Source organism: Thamnophis elegans, chromosome 13, assembly GCF_009769535.1.
Source record: "Thamnophis elegans isolate rThaEle1 chromosome 13, rThaEle1.pri, whole genome shotgun sequence".
Taxonomy (NCBI): domain Eukaryota; kingdom Metazoa; phylum Chordata; class Lepidosauria; order Squamata; family Colubridae; genus Thamnophis; species Thamnophis elegans.
The window spans coordinates 34742797-34769261 of record NC_045553.1 but is presented as its reverse complement, the minus strand read 5'-3'; the positions used below and the strand labels follow the sequence as shown (position 1 = coordinate 34769261).

The following is a 26465-nucleotide window of genomic DNA, read 5'->3' as shown; positions in this document are numbered from 1 at the left end:
TGACTAACATATCGACAGAACAAAGCCAATTGCTGCTTTATTCAAAGCAACCGTGATTTTTTTAAAAGCCAGCAGACCTAGGCTTTATAATCTTGGTGACCTGTTCATGGCATCAGTTTTCTTTATCTCTCTTCACTGCGGCGTTTGCAAACCTGAGTTTTGCAACCCACATCTGATAGTCTGGTGTAGTTGCTACAATCTCTTGAAAAGAGTGAATCAAAAGTGAAAATAAAATCAATCTTTTGTAAAGATTTGGTTCATGAGGGGGAGCCAGAGGACAATCTCTTCACAAATCACAATGACTTCATATTCTTCATAATATGAAAAACCAAGAGAGGTTTTACTTGGCACCAGGCTTTGTGGTTTTATTTCAAAATGATTCCTGGCTTACCCCTAAGTCTATTTAGGTCAGGAATGAGAAGATGGCTTGTCTACTTGGTTCTGTGACCTTATCGTGTTTTCTTTCCATTAATGGCCATAAATATTTGAGAAGAAAGAAAAAAAATGTTTTGCATGGAAATTCAAGCCTTTAAACAGTAATCTGATGAAAAGATCAAGAGTGTCAAAACCAAAAGAAAGGAATATAAGGTTGACTTATTCAACCACGGTTACAGTAAATATATCTATAAAATTCTGAAAGCCCTTTATGAACTTTCTGCCAGCACTTGGGACAGAAATGGGTAATTTTTGGATTTGTGAATTGATAAGAGTGGGGATATTGTGGGAAAAGTGAATTGTGTATATAATCTTATGGGCATGGGGAAATATTATAATTGCCTGAACTTGTTGCAAGGAATATTGGGTGGGAATCAGTTCTTGAATATTCCTTTCCCCCCCAAATATTTTTCTTTCTTTTGCTTTTTTCTTTCTGTTTTTGCACTTTGCATTTGGTTTCTATTTTTTTCTCTTTCTGATTTTAGTGTCAATTTTCGAAACAACTCTAGTTGAAGCCATAATTTTCTTGCTCCATTTGTTCATGAGGTGACCACGCTCATCGCCTCCTGCACCTCAAAAATAATAAGACCACCCCGAAAATAAGGCCAAGTGCTTATTTTTTTGGGGGGGGGGAGAAAAAAAGACCCTGTTTTATTTTTGGGGAAACACAGTATAAGCTGCCAATGTCCGCAGTTTACAAAGAAAAAATATATAAAATGTTTTACCGCTGGCATTTGCCTCCAGCAAGATTGGAGAAAATGTTCCCAAACAGAACAGCGGAATGCTGGAAATGTAAAAAGAGGCTAGGAACATACTACCACATGTGGTGGTCATGCCCAGTTGCAAAGAAATATTAGACAAGGATAAGAAAATGGCTGGAGGAAATGACTAAACAACAAATAGACCCAAAACCGGAACTATTCATATTAGGTATATTAATAAAAAAACTACAGTAAAAAATTTCAATATATCATATTACACATAATAACAGCAGATAGAATTGTTCATGCGCAAAACTAGAAAAACGATAGTACCCCCTCTGTCGAAATGGTGATTAAAAAGTGCTAGAATGTGTGGAGATGGATAGGCTAATAATGGAGTTAAAAGAAAGAGGAGAAACAGAATATTATCTGATTTGGGCCACATGGTATAACTGGTTAGAGAACAGAAGCAAAGAATAAGAATAAATATGTACACAACAGGAAAGGAGGAACAAGGAAGACAATTTGTATGTACTTAAGAGATATACTGATATCAGAGCGCTATAAAGATAGAAACGGTGATATAAAATGAGGAAAACTATTTAATAAAAACTATTTTGAAAAAATAGTAAAAATATCCAGAAAGTACATTGAATTTTTATTTTATAGTAAGAAAGCTTCCTGCTAAGTTTATATTGTGCCTAATCTTGAAACTAACTTATTAAGGAAGTTTAACTACTAGGAAGCTGTTAAAACCTTATCCCAAACCATTGCAAGCTCCAAATCGAAAGAAAGCACAGTGTGGAACAGGATTCATTCGATCAGCTGAGGTACTATCTTCTTTAGTTCCTATTATCTTTCTTTATTATCTTTCTTTCTTTTTAATATTCAGATCGCTCTCTTCAGGTATTATTATTTTATAGTTCCCATTATCTTTCCTATTACCTTTTTCTTTTTTAATGTTCAGATTTCTCTCTTCCATTTATGCAATTATTTTGGTTGTGAGAGAGAAAATCAAGACTCCTCTAATTTTCCCCTGTCTAAATCTCTACTTTAATAGGAAATGCAGAAGAAATTCAAATAACTTTTGACCTTCATATTTTCAAGAGAAGGACTGAAAACGATTCTGCTAACTTAAGTTCCCCTTTTATATGACATGAGTAGATTTGTCTTCTTGGTTATGTAGGCAAGCAATGGTCTTATTCTGGAATTTCTCTCCAAACAAAACTGCCTACTATCATCTCTAACCCAGCATTGCCTGTAGTAAGAGTGGGAAATTAGAACTATGCACCTTGAAACTGAACAGCAAACATCAAAATTTGATAGGCATTTGGTCCCCCCCCCACTTTTTATTGAACTAAGAAACAAAATGGGTAAACTCAATCTTAATGTCCTTGATTGTTTTGTTTTTAAAAATTCCATTTAAACATTCCCCAAACTAACAGGTCAAACAAAACTGCTATTTTTCCTGCGGGGGTGGTGGTGGTGGTGGTGGTTAGAAGCTGTGGGGAGGGGACATTTGCCTGGTTTACAACTGAATCTCTTGTAAAGTCAGAATCAAAAAGTCAACTTTTCCAGTATCTTCCCTTGAATTTTTCTTTCAAGTGCATCTTTTAAAAGAAAGGAACACTTGGTGGCCTAATGCTTATATACGGCTTTGCGCGGGACCCCAGAAAAAAATCACTCTTTAGTGGCATTTTTTTTTAGTAGAGTTCTGAAACTCTAATAAAATTTCCTAAAACCTTACACTTTCAGGTGAATTCTCCTGCTTTAAAGCCATAGGAGAGTGGGCTAGCAATTTCATAATCTTTTGCAAGGCTCACCTGCAGAAACAGTGGTCATTCATAATATTTCTGGAACCAAGCAGGTCTCTTCATTTGTGTGGATTTTAAAAACACACAGAGAAATGTATTGGGTGAAGCATTTTGCAATTGTTGTCAAAGCACTATTTTCAAAGACAGCTAAATTGGTAGGAGGTATGCCAATCTGCTGCAAAAATACCCCACCTTCATCACTGGAGAATAGAATGAGCGTTCTTTTCAAACACCTGCACAGGTGACAGCTTTGTTTATGCGTTCATATAAGATATTTTTAGTCTAGTAATATAATATTTTATGATATGATGTGTTGTGTTGTATTATATTATATTGATATTATATTATTATATTGATATATTATATTGATATATTATATTGATATTATATTATATTGATATATTATAATATAATATAATGATATAATGGCGCAGTGGTTAGGGTGCAGCACTGCAGGCCACTTCAGTTGACTGTTATCTGCAGTTCAGCAGTTCTAATCTCACCGGCTCAAGGTTGACTCAGCCTTCCATCCTTCTGAGGTGGGTGAAATGAGGACCCAGACTGTGGGGCGATATGCTGACTCTGTAAACCGCTTAGAGAGGGCTGAAAGCTCTATGAAGCGGTATATAAGTCTAACTGCTATTGCTATTGCTATTATAAAGGTTATAAGGGCTGGAGCAAACCCAGGAAGTTTAATGGGTGAATATAAGGAAGGGTGGTTATCTCTCATCTAACATATCTTCAAATATAGTTAACAGGATGAAATGGAGGGGCTATGGACTTTAATCATTTCCTACTAATAGCTAATACTATAGCCTTAATATCTAAGAATCATAGTGCCAAAATATGAGATATATAATATAAAATAAAATGCGGTCACTGTATCTTCAGTCATAGCACGGTGATGCTATGAAGCTAAGAAGATGTTGCAATGGGGAACCATCCTTTATTAAGAAATCCATTCCAGCAACCACATTGGTTTCAAAATCAAAATCAAAAGACATCGTCAAATAAGGAACTGCCTAGATAGTCAAGTTTCCATTTTGCCTTTCAAATGTTTCCCAAACTTTGCAAAATATAGTTCACCCAATTTGGCTGTCCCGCATGAGATCCTAGAAGCATCAAGGTGGGCTAGAGAGAGAGAGATAGATTGGAAAGTGGTGCCTGTCAGGGAAAGAGACTTAGAAATTTCTTCCTATTTTATCCCCCCCCCCCCCAGTTCTATGGCATCCTTGTAAAAGAGAGCCAGGGGTCAAGGCATTGAATTAGAAACCAGAAGACCGTGAGTTCAATTCCCGCTTTAGGCACAGAAGTTAAGTTGGATGACCAGTCCCTCTGTCTCATAGCCTTAGGAAGAAGCCATTGGCAAACCACTTCTTGCCAAGGAAACTCTTGCCAGGAATCAAAACCTATTCAAAAGCTATTTGCTCCACAGGACAGGGTGGTGAATCCCCTCTCTGACCTTCCCTCTAAATTAAACGGCAGAAGTTCGTGTTTCTAGTTTTATAGAAGGCAAGTCTATTTCAGTTGACTGTGGGCATGTCCACAAATCTAGATACTAAGCTGCTATTTTGTCCTGTAGCTTTTAAAAGTCAGGCTCTTTTCTCTTTTCCCTCTCCTCCCCTTCCCCTTCCCCTTCCCCTTTCATTCTTTATATAAAGCATTTTATTCCCCTACTCTTCTTCCAGGAAAAATTCTGCAAAGCCATAGTAAGAAATACAAATCCAAATAATCCTAGGACAACAATAAAGCAGTCCATTGCCTTCATTCTCTTGTTAAAAACCAGTCTTCTTGGCTCTGGTTTCTCTCCATATGCAGCAAAGCGCTTCATCCCTTGTCATTTTTTGCTTAGAATGATTGTGGACTCTCATTCTCTTCTTATCATGAATGTAATGCTAAACTCTTTCAGTTGCTTCTTCTAGGATTGTAAAAGAGGCATCACCTGAAAGGTGATCACAGCGACAGAAAGCAGTAATTGAATAAGTTACTCAGTAACTATTGAGATGGAACCGCAGAAGAGAACCGTGGAGGAAGAATTGAAAAAATTATTCCATGCATTTAAAGGTGAATAGCAACTTTAGGATTGCAATCTAAAACCTTATTGGCATGGCCCAGTTTCATTGTAAGATGAACATATTAGAACTGGGAACTTGATAAATTGCTACCTTTCAGCTTCTTAACAATGGAGAGATTTAGACTCATCTCAAGAATTGAACGAAATGGGTCAAGGGAAATAGCAATATGCATATTTGTAATTATATTCAATGTCTTTGCAATTTGCAACCTTGATTTGCAAATATTTTCGGGGAAACAATGTATAAAGATTTATTGCAAGCTTAAGCTCTCTATAAGAATCTGATCTACTACTGGTTAAGGGAAATAAGCAAGAATAAGAAAGCATTGAAGGTGGGTTGGACTTAGATGTCTTTTGGGTATGCCAGGACTCATGACTTGTGATGCATTTGACCCATCCTTTGGGCTCAGCCTACCACACTATTGCTAAAGGCTAAAGGATAATACAACGGTGGACAAGAAGGGTGATATTTCAAATTGTTTTCCAGTGACTTCTTCCAAAACCAGGAGATAATATAAAGAACGATTTATCTCCATGGTTTTATGGAAGACTTATTATGAAAACAGTCAACTAACTAAACAAAGTGCAAAATAATATTTCTGATATATATTGCAAGAAATTCTGAATCCAGAACTATAAGGAGCAATCTTGCAATTAAAATATGGGCAAGTATTCCAACATTGGAAACTAGATGAGATTTTAAAATCTAATCTAAATAGTCTTGCTGGAAATCTCACTGTGCAAAAGAAAAGAAAAGAAAAGAAAAGAAATAAAAACACCCAAAACTCCCAGAACCTCTTGGTTGACTGTTTAGGGAAATAGCAATTATATCAAATAACTGGTGAAACATATTACTTTATCTTCATATTAACTATAATCTGAGACCCACATCTCTTGTGGGAGGGGAATTATATAGTCCAGATGGATGATCCAAAGAAAAAGATCCCCAGTGCAGAATAATCAATTCTTCTTATGATCAGTAAAGATCTTGTTACAGTATTTACATGTTATTAATATTGTAGATGTAGTAATGGGTGCAAACTACAAACTACCATATGATCTGAACATTTAACAGCGTGGGCACCAGTGGTGGGTTTCAAAAATTGTTTGAACCTATTCTGTGGGTGTGGCCTCCTTTGTGGGAGTGGCTTGCCACCCATGTGACTGGATGGGAGTGGCTTGCCACCCATGTGACCGGATATGAAGATGCCAACGACACTTGTCAGAACCACCTTAAATTACCCCACACACAGCACTGGCATGCAGAAGAATATGATGTCAACTTGTTTTTTAAAAGGCATCTTTGGTTTGCGTTAAAACAACTTCAACACACGCAATGTTCTGATTGCACCACAAACGCTGTAGTCATCCTTACCTTTCACAGAGGCACTGAGTTTTAGAAATATGAGCGTGATAGTGTAGAATAATCATATCCAAGGGCCAGTGGTGGGTTTCAAAAATTTTTGGAACCTCTTCTGTAGGTGTGGCCTGCTTTCCGGGTCCACTGGTGGAACCTCTTCTAACCGGTTCGGTAGATTTGACGAACCGGTTCTAGCGAATAGGTGCGAACTGGTAGGAACCCACCTCTGGTGGGCATAGAATAACTCAGGATCTAATTAATACCTTAAAACTAATATTTGCTTTATGGTTTATTTGATAGCTTAAAAAAGTTTTATTGACATTTTTCCTCCAACAGCTTGTCATTCAAAACTCCACTTCCAAATAAAGATGCTTTTCTCTATTTTTGTTGACTCATCTATATTATTATTGTCCTGCAGTGCAGTTGATGGCTGTGATCTCCAATAACAACTTAAATTCTGAAAAGTGGCCCATCTTTATGGGACTCACTGATAAAACCAAGACCTTGAAATGTCTGAAGTCAACTACTGGTGACCCTCAGCTAGAGATAGAGGTGAGTTTCATATTTTAATTCCTGAAGAATTGCATACTTATTCTCTATTAGTATAATTAACATTAGCTATATAGTGCATTAAAAACTACCACAGCAGGGATGTTGCCAAAGCATATATTAGGGGATTAGCTATAACCTATATAGTGAGAAAAAAACAGAAAAAAAGGACAACAGCAAAAGCAGTGATGTGCAGTGAGGATTACAGTTGGTGAGGCAAGAGTGCGGTGGCGGCGAGAAGCAACGTTCCCACCGCTGTCCCTGACAGGCATCTCATGTTTATGTCCGCCATAGATGCGAGATGCCTGTCGGACACAACGGCGGGGACGGAGGAGGCGGGGGGGCGAGGCAGCAGAGTGCGGCAGCAGCGATAAACAACGTCCCTGCCACTGTGTCCGACAGTCGTCTCACGTCTATGGCGGACATAAACGTGAGATGCCTGTCGGGGACAGCAGCGGGGACGGAGGAGGCGGGGGGTGAGGCGGCGGAGCGCAGTAGCGGCGAGAAGTAACGCCCCTGCCGCTGTGTCCGACAGGCGTCTCGCGTCTATGGCGGACATAAACGCGAGATGCCTGTCGGGGACAGCAGCGGGGATGGAGGAGGCAGGGGGGTGAGGCGCAAGAGCCTGGCAGTGGTGAGCAGCAACGTCCTCGCCACTGTGTCCGACAGGCGTCTCGTGTCTATGGCGGACATAAACACGAGATGCCTGTCGGGGACAGTGGTGGGGACGGAGGAGGCGGGGGGCGAGGCGGCAGCCGGAGAAGAAAGGGGAGAGGAGGAGGAGGAAAGGGAGAGGGGAGCAGGACAGGGCTCCCGGTGGGGGGGAGAGGAGAAAGGGAAGACGGGCACAGCAGGCAAAAGAAAGAAAGCGCCAGCCCACAGCAGAGGCGGGTAAAAGACCCGCTTCTGCTAGCGGGCTGCCCCTCTCTTCTCAAACAAGGCTGCCCTCCCTGCCTCTCCCCCTTCCCTATCTTCTCAAACAATCACTCTCTCAAATAGAGAGAGAGAGTTTGTTTGAGTGAAGTGAAGAAACAAACAAACACACACACACAAATTACTCACAATAAAAAATTACTTACAAATTAAATTACAATATTTTTGAATTCATCTCTCCTCCCTCCGTCCGACCCACATACCTTTTCCAGCTTTGTCATAGAGGATTTCAACTCTCCTCTTGTCCACCATGATGAAAATGTAAAAAATGTAAAAAGAAAAAGGCAAGAGCTGCTGCTCCCAGAGCAGGCAGAGGCGAGAGAAGCCCGTGCCTCCTTTGCATAAGGAATTTTTCACCTTTTAACCCTTGCTTAACTCTGCTCAAGTGATCATAAAGATAGTTTGAAGGAGGCACGTGGTTCTCCCTCCTCCCCCTGCAGTTAAGCACTAAGCAGTCATCCACTGTGACTCCGGCAGCAACTACCTCTGCCTTTTTCCTTTTAATTTTTTTTCTTTTCGTCATGACAGTGGTGAGGCCCTGCCTCCCCTGCCTCCTGACTGTACGTCCCTGAGCAAAAGATACTAAAAGAAGAACATAGAAAACTTGAATTAGACCTACAAAAAGACCCGCAAAAGGAAAAAAAACAAAACAAACCAAATTGAAATAATAAAACATAAGCTGAATCTAATGGAAAAAGAAGAATTGGCACAACAAATTAAAAGAGCAAAACAAAACTTTTTTGAAAATGCCAATAAACCAGGAAGATGACTTAGCATATAAGCTGAAAAAGGAGAAAGAGAAGAAACTGATAAGTAAATTACAAGATGAAGGGGAGTCCTATAACACCAAAATTAAATTAAAAAGAAAATAATTCAGAAGTTTTATAGGAGATTATAGGACTAAGAAAAAATTCAATGGAGAAGATAAAGCAATACCTAGAAAAAGCTAAATAACCAAAAATGTCTGAAAATATGAAAGAATAACGATGATAGAATTAACAGAGTTGATAAATAGACAACAGAACAATAAAACACCAGGACCAGATAGCTTACCTGTAGAAGTTTATAAATATTTACAGGACTCATTAAATTGAAGAACAATGAAGTTCTGTTAGAAGAACTTTGTGGATAGAAGTAGACATAACATTAATTCCGAAAGAAGATTCAGATTGAACACAGGTAAAGAATTAAAGGCTTATATCAGTACTAAACGCAGACTGCACATTATTTGCATCAATAATAGCAGAAAGATTAAAAAGATTATTGAATGAATTTATTCACTCAGATCAAAATGGATTCCTACCCAAAAGAAAAATTAAGAATAATGTAAGATTTATTTTAGATATATTGGAGTACACTCTGAAAAAGAAATGGCATTGATTATCTTAGATGTACAGAAAGCATTTGATAATGTAAATTGGCAATTTATGTTCCAACAATTAGAGTGTATGGACTGTGGCGAGAAGTTTATAAACATGATTAAGACAATATACTCCAGACAAATGGCAACAGTGATAGTGCATGGGGATTTGATGGCAAATTTTAATATTAAAAAAAGGCACAAGACAAGAATGTCTGTTGTCCCAATTGCTATTCATATTAACTCTGGAAGTGTTAAATAGAGGCATTATACAAGATCTAGAAATAAAAGGTCTGAAAATAAAAAGAGAAAAATACAAACTACAAGCATTTGCAGATATTTGCATTTGGTATTTGTGCTAGAAAAACCATTGGAAACTGGCCCCTAAGCTAATGGGAAAAATAAGGGAATATGTCAGGATTGAGAATAAATGAAGACAAAACAAAAATACTAGTCAAAAATGTTACAGATAAACAGAAAAACTTGACAAAGAAAGCCAGACTTTCAGGTAGTCAAGAAAGTAAAGTACTTCGGAATCTACTTAATAGCTAGATGTGTAACAATTAAAGAAGATAATTATACATGGTTAATACAACAAATAAAAGTGGACTTGGAGAACTGGAAAAATCGGCAGTTGTCAATGGTAGGAAGAATAGCAACCATAAAAATGAATGTACTGCAGAAGCTATTTTTCTTGTTTCAAACGATTCTTATAAAAGTAGAGAAATAATATTTTGATGAACTGAACGCAATAATCTTGAAATATGTTTGGCAAGGAGAAAGAGTGAGGTTAAAACTGTTGCAAGAATCCAAAAACAGTGGAGTCTTTGGTTTGCCGGATTGGGCCTTGGCATTAACTTGGGTGAAAGAATGGATAAATCTTAGAAATAGAAGATTGTTATTGCTGGGAGGACATGATTTCCAGCTGGGATGACATGCCTTTCTGTAGTATGGCAAAAATAAAATACATAGATACTTTCAAAGACATTATGCAAGGAACACTCTACTTCTAGTATGGGAAAAAGTTAAAGCAAAAAATTACATGCAAATACCAGTCTGGCTTTCAACAATGGAAGCACTGAAACATCCAAATGTGGCAAACCTGGGAAAATTGTAATGTATAAAGATTTTATTTTTATTTTTTTGAGAATTTTTTTTTATTGTTTTAGTTAAACAGAAAAAAAATAAGAAAAAAAAATATTTTGTTACATCTTGTTGAAAGCGTATCGATTGGTTATGAATATATTCCATGCATTTCTTCCACAGTCCTTACATATACTTCATTCAAATCATGTTGTACATTTTAAATCAAGAAAGAAAAGTTATATATTTTACTATCCCTGTACCATAATTCTCATTTGGTTACCATTGTTTAAACATGTTTTCATCTAGAATCATTTATATTAGAAGGCACAACCACCTACTGGCGTTCATTTGCAATTTCAATAGATCTCCGATACCATTACACCTTTATGACATGTTCTAAAATTAATTCGGTTAATATCTGAGCATCCACCCCCCCCCCCCAGTAACACACCTGTATGTATCATTAAATATTGTCCATTAACATTTCATTGTTATTATTGTAGTTAACTAAAGGTTATTTACTGATTATCTCACCTCTCCTCTCCAGGCCCACACAATATTATAACTTTATAACCGTCTTTAAACAATGATTTATTAATAAGATTTATAGGACTTTTCCCTCAATCCCAAATTAGTTAATTACATGCTAAGAAAATAAATATTAGACATCTAAGACAATCTAAGAAATATTAACATTTCTACTTGACAATCACCCAGAATGTATATTAGCATTTCTATGGTTAATTATCCTAACTAGGGTTATTATTTCTCTATTAGTATCATAGGAAATTTATGTTAATGGATAAACATTCAGTGGTAATTTAAAACAGTCTATAAGGTACTATAATCTCTACTTAATAATCATCAAAAATTAACTAGCTTTTTTCCATCAATTGGCATTATTAACCAGCATCTTTCCAGTAACAAAATAGTCTTTCATCTCTTGCTAGTTGTTGTGTCAATTCTATATCCAGAACCTTTCCAGGGTTTAAGACTTCTCTCCGCACATTGAAGCTTAAACTATCTCTCATGTAGTTTTGTTGCCCTTGAGTTGTTATTAATGTAAGCTTAACTCTAGTTCTCAGGTTTGTTTCTGAATAGATTTGTCTTATTACCTCCATCTTTTTCGCTCTTTCTTTTTCTCCTACATCTTGAAGTTTGGGGTGGAGCACCAAATTATCAAAGTTACTTTTCCAACTTCCCTTCTTTCCACTTTCACTCACGTTTACTCTTCTAAAAGAAAAGAAAAAAGAAAAACCTCACCAGGTAGAAACACTTTCATTCTCTGTTCTTGGAGCCATCTCCAACTATGTCATCCGGGGGGGGGGGGGGGCTGCCTGTTTGCCGCCGGTTGGAAGCACTCCCCTTGGGTCAATCAGGGACTTTGCAATGTCCCTGCGACCAGTAAGGTCTTGTCTTCCAAGTCACTGTCTCTTCGGGATGGTTTAGGATGGTTTAGGTCCTGCCGGACCGTCCAGGGGCAAAAGTGTCATCGGCGGATTCAGACAGCCGAATCCACACAATGTAACGTTGCGACGTTGGCTCCTCCTCTCTATAAAGATATTTTAAATGAGAAAGGGGAACTTAAAACTAAACAGAAATTGCCAAATCATTTGCAAATACAATCCAGATATGAAAAAGATGTAAAGATATTGGTTTCTATAAAGAGCCAATAATACTTGATCAGATACTATTAGGTATGGATGAAAAGTTAGTAAAGAAAATATATAGCTATTTATTAAGCCTTAAAATGGAGAATGAACAAGTGAAAGAAACAATGATAACATGGGCAAATTTTTTTGGGTATATTATAGAATTACATAGATAAATGGCAAAAACTTGGGAAAGAAACTATAAATTGGCAATGGCAACTAAGTACAAGGAAAACCTGTATAAATGTTCTACAGGTGACACTTGCCATTGGCAAGGCTAGGAAATATTTTTTAAAAACATGTCCGAAATTTTGGAAATGCAACCAGATGCCAAGTTCGTATTATCATATGCGGTGGACCTGCCCAAAGGCAAAAAGAAATATTGGATGAAAATACATACATGACTGGAGAAAATGATAAAGCAACATATAGATTTAAAGCCAGAAACATTCTTCTTCTCCATCCCCTGCCGTTGCCCTTACTTTCTCAGGCCAGGAAGGAGTGCCTGGGAGGGGAGGGAGAGGGATGGGGCCAGCCAGTGGTGGGAATCACCCGACAGGGAGCCACAGCAGGGGGCCCAAAGAGCCGCATGTGGCTCTGGAGCAGCAGGTTGCAGACACCCATCCTATCCCATGTCCTTAGGAAAGACACAATAGGTGGACAAAAATGATAAATCCAGTCTAAACATCTGGCTGACCATGCGAGATGTATCACTAAAAATGTACTTGTTTTTTTTTACAATGCTGTTTTAAAACTGAAATGTAGCTGTCTTTTGTTTGCTTATTTTACCATGCTTTAAAAAATGTCTCTGTATTTCAATATTTTTAACAATTAACATATGGATTAAAACAGAAACCAAGCCTTGTATTTTTTTCAGGAATGCAACATCATGGATCTTTACAAAGGCACTAAGGAACTGAGGGAATTTACTTTCCATGGTGTCATTCTCAGTAAAACAACTTGCTCCTTTGAATCTGCAGAATTCCCTGGTTGGTTCTTAAGTACCTCAATTCACCCAAACATGCCTGTTGGTCTTTGTAAACTAGGAGGTACTAGGATAATTTTATTTCATAGTGTAAAAATTCCTTCCCCTCCAAAATAAAATTTTTGAATAAAGAGGAAGGCAGTAGCGCAGGGCTGTCACCAGCGTATTTTGTATGTAGTAGAATGAAGCTTTAGTCATGATAAAATAAGCAATAATAATGATTTGATTAAAAAATGAAATATCTGAATGTGAGTAAATTCAGGATTGCCCTCTTAGTGTTGTTTTATTTCTGATCTCCAAGGAGCATGGAAGATGTAACATGGCAGTGCTGATGGAAGAGGTGAAGCTAAAGTTGATCTCTTGTCTGTAACACAACCTGGATGCATTTAGTTTTGATTCAATAAGAACGGGGGGCGGGGGGAACCTGAAATAAAAACCAGCATTTTATTGTCATTTCAGCATTTTGTTGCCAAGTTTCAATAATGTCACTTGAAGAAACTCCAGGGGCTGGGATCTATCCTTAGATCTTCTTTTAGATTCAGGTAGAAAACGTGTAAGGAGCAGAAGGCTGCATGGAGGCTGTTCTTCTCACAGTTAATTGGCACTTGGTAGGAAGGAAATATTTTGAGCAAGACAATAAGGAATGTTATACCCTTGAATACCGTTATCATGGTAAAGCCCCTGACTGATATTTTTCTTTCTTGGAGAACAAGAAAATGGAGAAATCCTTCAATTTTATAGTTTGTCTCTCCAGCTCCCAAATGAGCTACTGTATATACTCGAGTATAAGCCTAGTTTTTCAGCCCACTTTTTGGGCTAAAAAAAGCCGCCTCGGCTTATACTCGAGTCAGTGAAAAATTTGCCCGAAATGGAGGAGAAAAAGGGGCGGGGCCATGCCGCTGGGTGACACTCGTGAATGGCCCAGTGCCCCTGTGAGTTTCCCCTCCCTCTGTGTCAGTTTGCCGCGCAGCGCGCACCGCACCATCCCCCCTCCTCACGTTCTAATGTAATGCAGGGCTGTCTTACGATTCCCCTTCCTCCCCCTCCTGCCGCTCTGCAACGATGTCCCACCTCCTCCTTGTTATGGCAAGCAGCCACATAGCGATGTCCCACCTCCTCTGGTACAGTGATCCAATGATAGGAATCACTGTGCCGTGTGTCATAGGAGGCGGGACATCGCTCCCGCGGCTGCATGGGACATCATCATCACAGCGGGACATCAGCATCATGAGGTGAGTGAAGTATTTCATTGAATACACCGCTAGTTTACTGTTTTTCTTTGAAATAAATATTCAAAAACATTATTGGTATCTATTTTTATTTTTGAAATTTACCGGTAGCTGCTGCATTTCCCACCCTAGGCTTATACTCGAGTCAATAACTTTTCCAGTTTTTTGTGGTAAAATTAGGTGCCTCGGCTTATATTCGGGTCGGCCTATACTCGAGTATATACGGTAATTCTTTTCATACAATAAGGTTAAAGCAAACTTGCTACCAACCAAGTGAGATTACAAGCAGAGATGGTCTCCAGGAAAGGTGGTTGATCCATTTTCCCTTTTGTCATGCACAGAGAGATGGACTTAGCTGTCTATGTCAGAAACCACACAATTTGTGAAATCTGACCATTGTAAGACCAGTTTGTCCACAACTAGTTTAAATGCATGCACACGTGAAATGCTTCTAACGACAATTCTTCTCCAAAATGATAAGGGGAAAATACAACTAAGCATTCTTTAATGCTTTCAGATGAGGAAATTCTTGCAAAACAAATGTTTTGTGTTGTCTAAATCATTCCTTAAAGAAGAAAAAGCTTAACACAAAACCGTTTATGAGATCATTTCCCATTCACTTAGAAGGCACACCCACCAGTGTCACTGAGTGGCTATAAATGGTGTAAAATCTCAGTGGTGGACACAGAGAAGGATTCTTCAGTCAAAGAAAAATTGTTACACCAGGACAGGTACAGTCTTCTTAATTATACTTTTGGACATTTTTTCCATGTCTGTTTCCAAGGCTAAGAAATTCCATAGTGCTAAATTCTTTCTTGGCCAATTTTGCCATCTATTGTTGTGGTCATCTGAGGACCAGATCAGAATATGAATTAATTTTCTGGAGTTTTTAATAATTAGGTTCCTGAGGCTTTTCTGAATTGCTGTTGTTGTTGTTGTTTTAAATCTTCACCCTGCTGCTTGATTTTAATCAGTTTGATCTTGAGGTGCTATTGCTGGATTTGCTATTAAACTTCTTTGTGTGCAGGTTTCTCTGTCTCTCTGTGTCCTTTGTAGAGAAAACTCATTTATTAAGCAGATTTGACAAAACCTGATGCCATGATATGTTACAGGAAATCACTTTTCCCACTTTTCATTACAAAATAGACATGTAAATCTTGAATGGGTGATGGCAAAATTTTGGGGAAATGGATTAAACCCTTTTTGCAATATAAACTCTTACACTCTCCCAAATATGGAAATGATATGGAAATTCTTATACATCATCCAAATGATAGAAGAAGGAGAATGAGGAGAACAAAGGAGAAGGGGAAGAAGAAAGAGGGAAAGAGGAGGAAGAAAAGGAGACCTTGATTGCATCTAGACTTGAAAGAGTTAAATATTTTCTCTCCCTCTGAACAAAATAAGAATGCAATCTCAGATGCTTTATCTTTTCAAGAACTGAGTAATGCATCTTTGCTCTACTTTTTACCATTTGCTTTCTTAGCTAGTTTCTGATCTTCAGTTCCTTTTTAGAACAAGCCAATCTTGATATAGGGTTTCTGGTCTCTGTTCAAATTATAAAAACTGTGCATCTCCTTATGTTGCTGAACTTTATCTTCCTTTGAAGCAGGAAAAATCCAGAAGCAACATTAAAAGTTGTGCAAGAGATTTACCATGTCTAAATAACTACCACATTTTTCGGAGTATAAGACACACCGGAGTATGTATAAGACGCACCTTACTTTGGGCGGAGTAAAACAAGAAAAAAACTTTCTTCCTCTGCCTACCAGCATCCATTGTGTCCTTGCAGCAAACAGCAAATGGCCTGGTCAGCTTCAGCACGTTACTGCAGCCTGATTCAGCAGCAGCAGCTGATTGGCAGGTGGAATATCCCCAATCAGTTGTTCCAGGCTGCAGGGATTGCCACAGACTATTGCTGCCTCTGTGCCCTGCATTTCCGGGTGGTTCCAGGCAGCGGAGATTCTCACTTTCACTCGGAGTTTGATAACGAGCTCTTTATCCATTTAAAACAAACCCTATCACCCTACGCATATTTAACTGGAGGGGCTGGGGTTGTGGGTGATTTTCGTGGGGGAAGAAGAGGGACTTGGCACCGAAGCCTGCACCCCCAAGACGCCCCAGTCTTCCAACCTATAACCATAGGCATTGAAAGCCTGACTTTCTCGCAACAAGCCCCGATAAAGACGCAGCACTTCAGTCCTCCTGGATGCTGTCATCACATAAACACTCTGCCCTGCACTTTTGCTGCCTCGGTTGGAGCCTGATTCCTGAAGCGGCTCTGGGAAGTGGGAGGTCGGGACTTGTTTGGCGAAGGGGGCGCTGTGCGAGAGATGTAAGGCAGTTGCTACTGTCTCCGCCACCTGGAACACCTTCATTTCAGATCCTCCGCCTTCTGCACCCCTGGTTGAAGATCCACCACCCTCTTCCCTACATATCCATACAACAGGACAGCTTTAACATGGCAGCCATTTGAGCAGACGGTGAACTATCTCCGCTTCCGATTGGGCTCCACCTGGATGGGGAAGCTGCCACCACCAGGCTCCAGAAGGTTGAGCTGAGCCACCTAGGCCATGGAGGAATCTCCCATCCCATGCCTTTCCCCACCACCACCTCCGTCACTGCCGGCTGATCGGAAGCGGAGGCAGTTCACCATCCACTTGAATGTCTGCCATGATAAAAGCTGTCCTGTTGTATGAATATGCAAGGAAGAGGGTGGTGGATCTTCAACCAGGCATGCAGAAGGCGGAGGATCTGAAATGAAGGCGTTCCAGGTGGTGGAGATAGCGGATGGGTGGGGCTACATTTAGCGTATAAGACACACCCATATTTTCATCCTCTTTTTTGGGGGGGGAAGGTGTGTCTTATACTCCGAAAAATACGGTAAATTCCCAAATGTCTTCTTGCCCCCCCACCCCCATAAAATAATCCCCGCCTTTGGTTGGAGAGTCCCATCCCACCAATCCATAGTGCATGATACTAACTCTATCATGCTACATTGTTGCTTCACCTATCAGTGATTCTTGAATCCACCTTTAAAGTCTTCCCTATTTTAGAACAAAAGAGAGATAGATACTGGTATAGATAATTTCAGTTTCTGAGAAGTAGGGAATATGGCGTCCAAATTCTTCCCCAACAAACCCTCCTACCAAAGGATCAAATGGATTAATAGATTAATCAAACCAAATAAGGTTCTTAGAGAGAAATACATTTGTTAAACGATATATTTATTTAGTAAAACAATACATTTCATCAGGAAAGGAACTGTTATTTAAGTATGAGGAAAAAAGCGAGATGAGATAGGAATGAATCTGTGGAGATTATAGAATAATCTATAATACAATAGATAATAGAAGATTTAGAAGTACTATAATATGAATGATGAGAATAGAAAAAAAATATGAGTGTAAGAGATTCAAAGAGAGTAAAGTTGATGTGAAGGAAGCCAAAGGTTTTCATGACACTTGGCAACAGAGATTTTATCAGAAGTGGGGAGAGATTCATGATACACAAATGTAAAAAAAAATAGGGTCTAGAAACACCAACAGATCTCTTTCCAGCAGAAGAAATCTCTCCATTTGGTGTCCCAAAGATGCTTTTTTCAAGAGGCAACTGGACTTCCTTTGTTTTTCTTTAAAGATGTTTCCCTTCTCGTCCCAAAAGCTCTAGAACGGAGAAAGCTTCTTGGATGAGAAGTGAAATGTTTTCAAGGAAAAAGAAAGAAAGTCCAGTTGCCTTTTGAAAAAGCACTTTTGGGATAACCATGACCTGGATGATTGAAAATTCCCATAGACATTTCTACTTGGTGAGTGTTGAGAATGGGCTGTGTGGTGTCTCTATTCTCTATCTCTCTGCAATCAGACTTTATGATGTCAACTCCCTTTAACACATTCTGTTAGGACAGTAGTATCAAGTGTGGAAAAATTCTCCAAGAACCTGAAGTAGTAACCAACCTGGAGTAACCGGGACAAATAGTAGAAATGGAGATCCAGAAGACTAGAAGCAATAAGAAGAGCTGGGATTTAGATTTAGATTTAGATTTAGATTGTTTATTTGTATGCCGCCCTTTTCCCTGGGGGGACTCAGGGCGGCTCACAATCAAAAGGAAGGGGGGGACATTTCCTGAGGAAATGAAGGAATTATTCCAACAGTTGAGAAAACAGCAGGGTAAACATTACCTATTATTTTTCTGCTTATTTTTTTCTAAAGATAGTCCCAATTTAATAATGTAAAATATATTTATCATAAAATACTTATGGAATTAATATTGATTCATAAACTAAAACCTAAAGAGAATAAATTTATGAATCTAAATCTATACGTCACCATAAGATTAAGAGAGTTGATGTACTGATGTTGAGCTTTAACAACTTAAGAGTGATCACATACTTTTCCTCCTGATAGTATCAGAACTGAATATATCAGATGTAATAATAGGAAAGATGGAACAGACATTTTTTTCTTCTGTTCAGTCATATCTCATTGGACAAGTCCCTGAAGTTTTATTGGCAAAGTTTTTCAGAAGTTGTTTGCCATTGCCTTCTTCTTAGAGTTGAGAGAGTGTGACTGGTTCAAGATCACCCTTCTGGCTTTGTGCCTAAGGCAGGACTAGAATTTACAGTCTCCATGTTTAGCTGCTAGGACAAACTAAAATAACCCCCAGTAAATTCAGGGATAGATACGCACCTAGCTGAACTTGGCTGATCTGGAAAGGCTAAGTAGGATTACACCCAGTTAGTATTTGGATGGGAACCACCAGGAAATAGCAGTGCCATTTTGGTCTACTGCTGAAGGCATTAGAAACTAGAAACTGCAAGACTGTGAGTTCTAGTCCCGACTTAGGCTGGTGACTTTGGACCGGTCACTCTCTCTCAGCCCAATCCAACTCACCTCACAGTGTTGTTAATGTTGAAATAGAAAGAAAAAGAACAATTAGGAATGTGTGTGTGTGTGTGTGTGTGTGTGTGTGTAAAATAAAGATGAGATCAATCAGTCAATTGAAATCTCAGCAGTTGCAGATCACTTCTATACCATTGCCAAGAAAACTACAATAATATGCCTTAAATCACCAGGAATCAAACTTGACTCAAGCAAATTTTTACCTGTATGCATGAACAAGATTATTATTGTAAAACAGTTGCTTCTCTTCTCTCATTGCCTTCAGGACAGGTAAAGAGAGAAGTGACCTCCTACTGTGGCTGCTAGAAAAACCAGTTTTGCAAGCTGGGTCAATTTGATTGAAACAAAACAAATTTAATAGCAGTAGAGCTCAGGAACAATTTGGTCTTGTCAGTTTCCCTACCTAGGGCAGGGCAGGAAATTGTGGGAAGCAAGAAGCAGAAGAAAGGGAGAGGATGAAAGTGCGTGTATGAGAGAGGGGGGGGGCGGAAGGAGGGAGAGAAAGAGACGGGGGAGAGAGACAGGGGAAGAGAGATAGATAGATCCCAAATAAGAGTCATTGAAACAGCAAAGTTGGGGACAGTTTTAACTTTCAGGATCAGATTTAGAATTAGAAATCTTTCAGGTGCCACATGGATACCAACAAAGACATAGACAAAGCTCTTTCATCCCTGTTATTCATCTATACTATACAATCGATACTATACTTCTTATTTATTTGCATTCCACTTTATTATTTTTAGAAATAAGTCAAGGTGGCAAACATATTCAACACACTTCCTCCTCCTATTAGCCAGGCAACAAAATACTGTAAGATGAGTTGGGTTGAGATAGAGTGACTGGCCCAAAATCACACAGCCAACTGTCATGCCTAAGGCAGGACTAGAACTCATGGTCTCTAGCTTTCTAGGCTGGTGCCTTAACCACTATCCAAATGTTAGCAAGAAGTAAAAATAAATATTGCGATATCACTACCCAATTAAGCTATGTAATATATACATGAGTTATATATTATGTGGTGTGGAATCTAGCATTTCTTTGGCTATTGATCTTGAAAAGAAGGTGGGTTTCTTTGGTTTGAAATAAGAAGAAACCTCATGTAGAATTTCTGCAGGAGGTTTGAATGAACAAAATGAATTCATACATAATGCACACATAAATATGACAAACAGATCATTCCAATCAGTCATTCCTATTGACCCTTTCATTGCATCATTGAGCTGCAACCCCCAAATTAAATGGGGCAGTTGACAAGTGATAAATTTGCTGAACGGAGTGCTGAACCAAACTAACTGACCATACTTTTCCTTTGCTTGCATGATTTAAGCAGACTGAATCTCTGTGTAAACTTATGTATATCTTTTCCATAGAACATTCTCCAGATCTGAAAATATCACATCTGAAAATCTCTAAACCACCTTATGTGTTTAAACCTCTAAGATTAAAGGAACCCCGCTTGTTCAGAATTTGGGATATTAGCCAGAAATTCCTCTTTATGGTCAACAGCATGCTGATAGCAAACCCCCTGGATTTCAATTCACCAGGTACCAAACCCTGATAGATAGATTTATGTTACACTATATTGCCAAAAGTATTTGCTCACCCATCCACATAATCAGAATCAGGTGTTCCAATCACTTCCATGGCCACAGGTGTATAAAATCAAGTACCCAGGCATGCAGACTGTTTTGACAAACGTTTGTGAAAGAATGGGTTGCTCTCAGGAGCTCAGTGAATTCCAGCGTGGAACTGTGATAGGATGACACCTCTGCAACAAATTCAGTCGTGAAATTTCCTTGCTCCTAAATATTCCACAGTCTACTGTCAGCTGTATTATAAGAACCTGGAAATGTTTGGGAATGACAGCAACTCAGCCACAAAGTGGTAGGCCACGTAAACCCGTCCAACATCAGGGTGTGACCTCACAAATGCGCTTCTGGAAGAATGGTCAAAAATTCCCATAAACACACTCCTGAACTTTGTGGACAGCCTTCCCAGAAGACTTGAAGCTGTGATAACTGCAAAGGGTGGGCCGACGTCATATTGAACCCTATGGATTAGGAATGGGATGTCACTTATAGTAAGTTCATATGCGAGTAAAGGCAGGTGAGCTAATACTTTTGGCAATATAGAGTATCTTCTCCCAGTATGATTGATGGAACATCTATAAGCTTTTTGTTAGTTCTCAGGATTTTCTGGGAAACAGTGCAAAACACTTATGTGATGATGATGATGAGGAGGATTATTTAGTTTTGATCTCTTAGCAAGAGGGATCAATCTGACAGTGAGAACAATCAACCAATAGAACAGCTTGCATTCATAAGTTGTGAGAGCTTCATCACGGGAGGCTTTCAAGAAGAGATTGGACTGCCATTTGTCAGAAATGGTATAGGGTCTCCTGCTTGGGCGGGGGGTTGAACTAGATGATCTACAAGGTCCCTTGCAACTCTGTTAATCTAAGAGCTAGCAAGTTATTTACGGTTAATTAAGCCAAGTCTGAATTCTCCTGCCTTCTGTTGCTTCTTTTTACTGATAATCAGAAGGAAAGGAATAAAGCCATGGCTTTAAAATTAAATTGTAGAAAGAATTCTACCGAACATTCTGCAGCTTAAATGTTCTCTAATTTCTCATTTATGAACTCTTTAATGTTGATTTAACACGCATGTACACAGGTCTATTTCAATAGAGTCTACCTTATTTGGAATTAAGATAAGGTCTAAAACATTCTCTTTCTCTTTCTTTCTCTTTCCCTTTCACTGGAAAATATAACTTTCCTCTCTCCCTCCAGTACTCATCTTCTTATCATGACTGCTCTGCTTCGGAGAATTTTGTCCCATTCTCCTCTCAATTAGCGTATCACTGCTCAGTCCAATTCAGAACCTTCAGCCAACATTTCCTCCTTCCTAAAAGTCTTCCAATGCGGTCATAGCTTTTGCTGCTGACCGTTACACCGCCAGTAAAGGAAAATATTTGTAGCTCAGGCTGGAAATGCAGGGTCCCTGGTGCTATCTGAGCTTGGCCATTCTCCTCCACCTCCGCCGCTTTCCTACTAGCTCCCGCGGCCTCAAAAGCACGGCAGAGGAGGAAGGGGGAGGGATAACGCGGGAGCCAGCTCAGGTGCTCCGCGTGGAGGGAGAGGCACCACTGCCATGGGCAGAGGCGCCAGCGGGAGCTTTGCCGGTGAAGGAGAAGAAGCAAGAGGACTGGCGGCTCATCAAAACAAGTCTGGGAAGGTCCTTTGCGGGCGGCCAGTTCTAGCCGCCTGCAAAGGACTTCCCCACGTTTGCTTTGGTAGAAATCTCTGCGCGGCAGTTAGAAACTGCTGCGCGGGGATTGCTTTCCATGTGCGCGGCCGCGCAGGCGCGCACCTTAGAGGGAATAGTGCCTGCAGATGTTTCATTACCCAAGCTAGGTAGAATTATCAGTGCTCACTATGCCTCTACCTTGCCTTTTAAAAGCTATGCCTCCACCTTGCCTTTTAAAAGCTCACTATGCCTCCACCTTGCCTTTTAAAAGCTTCACCATCTTTCCACAAAGATTCCACAAGTCCCTTTTTAAAGACTGCCCCTGTGCCAGCTCAGCAGCATTCTTGTCCTTCTCCTATGATGAAATATTCCAGTGGAAATGAAAATAGCTCCTGGTTTCAGTTTCTGCTTCTCATTTAATGTCTGTCTGGGTTTCTGGATGGCTACATGATGAGATAGTAACAAGCATGGCAAGCATCATTGATCAGAGGACACATTTTAAAATTGTGGGTCATGGAAGTTTCAGTGGCTAGGATCTTTTGTGTAGTTACTGCTGTAGTATCTTACTACAGGTTGTCTTTAATGACTGCAGTGGAGCAAAAAAATATGTTGCTAAGTGAGACATATGTCAAGTGAATTTTGCCCCTGTTTATGACCTTTCTTGCCAGATTTGTTAAGCGAATCACTTATTCAGTCAGTGAATCTTGCTACCCCATTGACTTTCATTGTCAGGTCACAAAAGGTCAGTTACCAAGGCTCTGAATTTTCATCATGGGACCAGAGGATGCTGCAGTGGTCATGGGAAAACATAAATCACTTTTCTCAGTGCCGTTGTAACTTTGAAGTGTCATAAATGAATTGTTGTAGGTCAAGGGCTACTCATACTGAGAATGAAACTAGCTGTATATGCTCAATTCACCCACCACCTGCATTTCTAAAGAGGTCTCAGATATGTTCCTATTGGATGTAGTCCTTGACTTACAACAGTTTATTTAGTGAGCATAGTTACAACGGAACTAAAAAAAGTGACTTAAGACCATTTTTCACACCTTGGAGCATCCCCATGGCCATGTGATTAAAATCCAGACACTTGGCAATTGACTCACATTTATGATAGTTTCAGTGTTCTGGGGCCTTGTGATCCCCTTTTGTGACTTTCTGCGAAGAAAAGTCAAAGGGGCATACAAATTCACTTAACTTGTAGTTATTAAGTTACTAACTTAATAACTACAACGATTCACTTAACAATTGTGGCCCAGAGGGGTCATAAAATGGGGCAGGGGGGAACTCACTTAACAAATGTTGGGGTCAGTTGTGGTTGTAAGATGAGGACTATATTATTGTTCTATAACATCAGTGGATTTTAATCTTGGCTTTGTCTACCGTTCTTCACCAAAAGTGTGGATGGCTGTGCTCCCCAATAATGCCTTAGATCCGAGACAGCAACCCATCTTTATGGGCCTCACAGATGGATTGCATACTCTGTCTTGCACATTGTCTAGCGAGGGTCAACCTCAGATACACTTAGTGGTGAGTTTTAATGCAACTTGACATTTTCTCTTCTGTACAATGGCAGCATTTATTGCTTATAATTTTCTTATTATATTAACTCATTTTTGGGTTTTTCCAAATATAATGAGCCAGGCACCTACCAATAGCACTTAGACCTATACCATTTCATACTGCTTTACAGCCCTCTCTAAGTGGTTTACAAAGTTAGCATATTGCCTCCAACAATCTGGGTCCTCATTTTACTGACCTCGGAAGGATGGAACGCTGAGTAGGGCATTGAGAATCGAACTGCTGGCAGTTGGCAGAATTAGTCTGAAATACTGCATTCTAACCACTGCGCCACCACAGCTCTTATCAAATGTGCTGGGCTTACTCAGGATATTAAGTCCCCCCCCTCCCAAAAACAATAACAAAATCTAATCTTAAACCAACAAAATCTAATTTCCTCTAAATCATGCACAAAAACAACTGCTAGAGTCTTTACTTAAGTGAAGTTGCTAAGTGGACATGCTGAATTCCAAAACATGGAAAAGATTGCAAACCTGAGAGTTTCTTAGGAACATTGTTCTCCCCTTTTACAACATTGATTGCTACATTTTGAAATTGGATAAACTTTTGCTCTTCTAAAGCTTGCCAAAATTAAAATTCTTTTAATTTTTGAAAAAAAATATGCTTATAGAATGGTTCATGGAGGTTTGAGGGCTAGTGTGAAGTCTTAAATGTGGATTTGTCTTCCTTTAAACTGAAAAGGCCCAGAAGAAGCACAGAGCATAAATTCTTATTATACATTATGGCTGGTCTCCCGAGCAAAGTAGAGATCTGGAAATGTCACAATGGGAGATATCTGATTACATGGTGACCACATTATGTTCTTTATGTTGTCCTTCCATGCTTTCAATTAGTTTTGTTTTTAACAGAATCCACTTACAGCATTAAGCTGTCCAGCACTGAAACACAAAACCTGGTTTAATGGCCACTAGGTCACTAATTACATGTTCCTTATGTTTGGAAGTGCAATTTCAATTACTATTGTAGCGATATTTGTTAGGAACAGTTCCTGAATCCCTCTGCTTCTCATTTTGAGAGGTTAGTTGTTAGTTCTCCCAAAGGTGCTGTTTTTCAAAATGCAACTAGACTGTTTTTCCTTGAAGACATTTTCCTTCTCATTTAATCTCCATTGGTGAAGAACTCGTTTCTGAAAGGCCATTCACCAGCCAATTTATTTTGTTTGCAAGGTCAAGAATCTGTGATAGTCTTGGGTAGCTGCTCTCTAGTAGGATTTTCAGATGATGTTTCCTCTGGTTCTTTATTTTAGCTCTTTGCCTGATTCTTTGTGACAAGATGGGCTACGAAAAATCTGAAGACCACATGGTGTCCCTCCCCCCTTGCCGTGAGGCTGGATCTGGCCACCCTTCTAATTACTCATAAGCTTTAGTTTAGCTTTTCATTAGAAAATGGTAGAAAATAAGAAAGAAAACACTTTGCTGAAATGCTTGGATTTTTGTCATCCCAAGAGGAATGAGGAAGAAGTTGCATGATAGGCAAAGGATCTGCTTTCAGGCGTTTCCTCCAGGACCTCAAACCCTGCAGTGATAATGTTACATAGTTTGAGCAATGAAACATCTGCAAGAAAACAATCAAGTTCAGAGAGCAGAAAGGGCCCTTAATTTCGGTTCCACCACAAAACCGCGGTAGACTAAAGCGCGCTCGACGAAAGCGCGTACGTGACGTCATCACAGCGCGACGAAAACAGCACGCTGTGAGCGGTAAACTTAAAATTAACGCGTAAATCTAAACCTAACCCCCCCAAACCTAACCCTAAACCTAACCCTAAGCCTAACCCTTAACCTAACCCTAAACCTAACCCTAACCCTATACCTAACCCTTAACCTAACGCTAAACCTAAGGCTAACCCTTAACCTAACCCTAAACCTAACCCTAATGCTTAACGTAACCCTAAACCTAACCCTAACCCTTAACCTAACCCTAACTCTAACCCTAAACCTAATCCTTACCTTTATGTGAATCGGCTTGCTTTAAAAGCGCTTTTTAAAGCACCCTTTTTTCTCCGCGGTCGTATTTGTCGCGCTGCTGATGACGTCAGGTACGCGCTTTAATTGGGCGCGCTTTAGTGGACCGCGGTTTTGTCGTGCCACGTTAATTTCAATCCTGAGCTACAAATATTCTCCTTTATTAATATTGCTTTTAACATTTTTTAAATATTTTCTTAGGAGAGAAACCTTATGGAGCTATACAATCAAAACCAGAAGTTTTTGGACTTCAGTTTTTACAGCAAGATGGAGGGCAGCTTAGAAACCTGCTCTTTTGAATCTGCCCAGTTCCCTGGTTGGTTCATAAGTACTTCTTCTGAACCCAGCAAACCTATCAATCTTGGTCAAAAAGGAGGCACAGATATTACCCTTTTTTATTTTGAAACAAGTGAGAGGAAGGAAAAAGTGGAACTTGCCAACACTAGAATTATTTAAAGGAAATGCCTACTTCCGGTTTTATGGGAAATCTAAGTTTGTTAGTAAGTAAAAATTTCCGTTTTATACAGTTGAGGATGTTTTTAGCAGATGGAGCAAAATGTTTGGAATTTCTCAACTCATAAAGCACATAATACCCCCCTTT

The 26465-nt window shown here is 39.4% G+C and overlaps 2 protein-coding genes across 2 annotated transcripts; both read left to right on the top strand.

The window, feature by feature from the left end:
- The first annotated feature begins 1875 nt into the window (after nt 1–1875).
- Nucleotides 1876–13788, top strand: LOC116516301 (interleukin-36 receptor antagonist protein-like). Its single transcript, XM_032228720.1, has 4 exons — nt 1876–1966; nt 4873–5014; nt 6803–6936; nt 12842–13788. Exons 2-4 carry the CDS (start codon nt 4954–4956, stop codon nt 13064–13066), a joined length of 420 nt encoding a protein of 139 aa, XP_032084611.1. The 5' UTR covers nt 1876–1966; nt 4873–4953; the 3' UTR covers nt 13067–13788.
- A 4166-nt stretch (nt 13789–17954) lies between these two features.
- Nucleotides 17955–26465, top strand: LOC116516300 (interleukin-36 receptor antagonist protein-like). The gene is made up of 5 exons (XM_032228719.1): nt 17955–18199; nt 18302–18345; nt 20460–20621; nt 23722–23852; nt 26066–26465. Exons 1-5 carry the CDS (start codon nt 18159–18161, stop codon nt 26318–26320), a joined length of 633 nt encoding a protein of 210 aa, XP_032084610.1. The 5' UTR covers nt 17955–18158; the 3' UTR covers nt 26321–26465.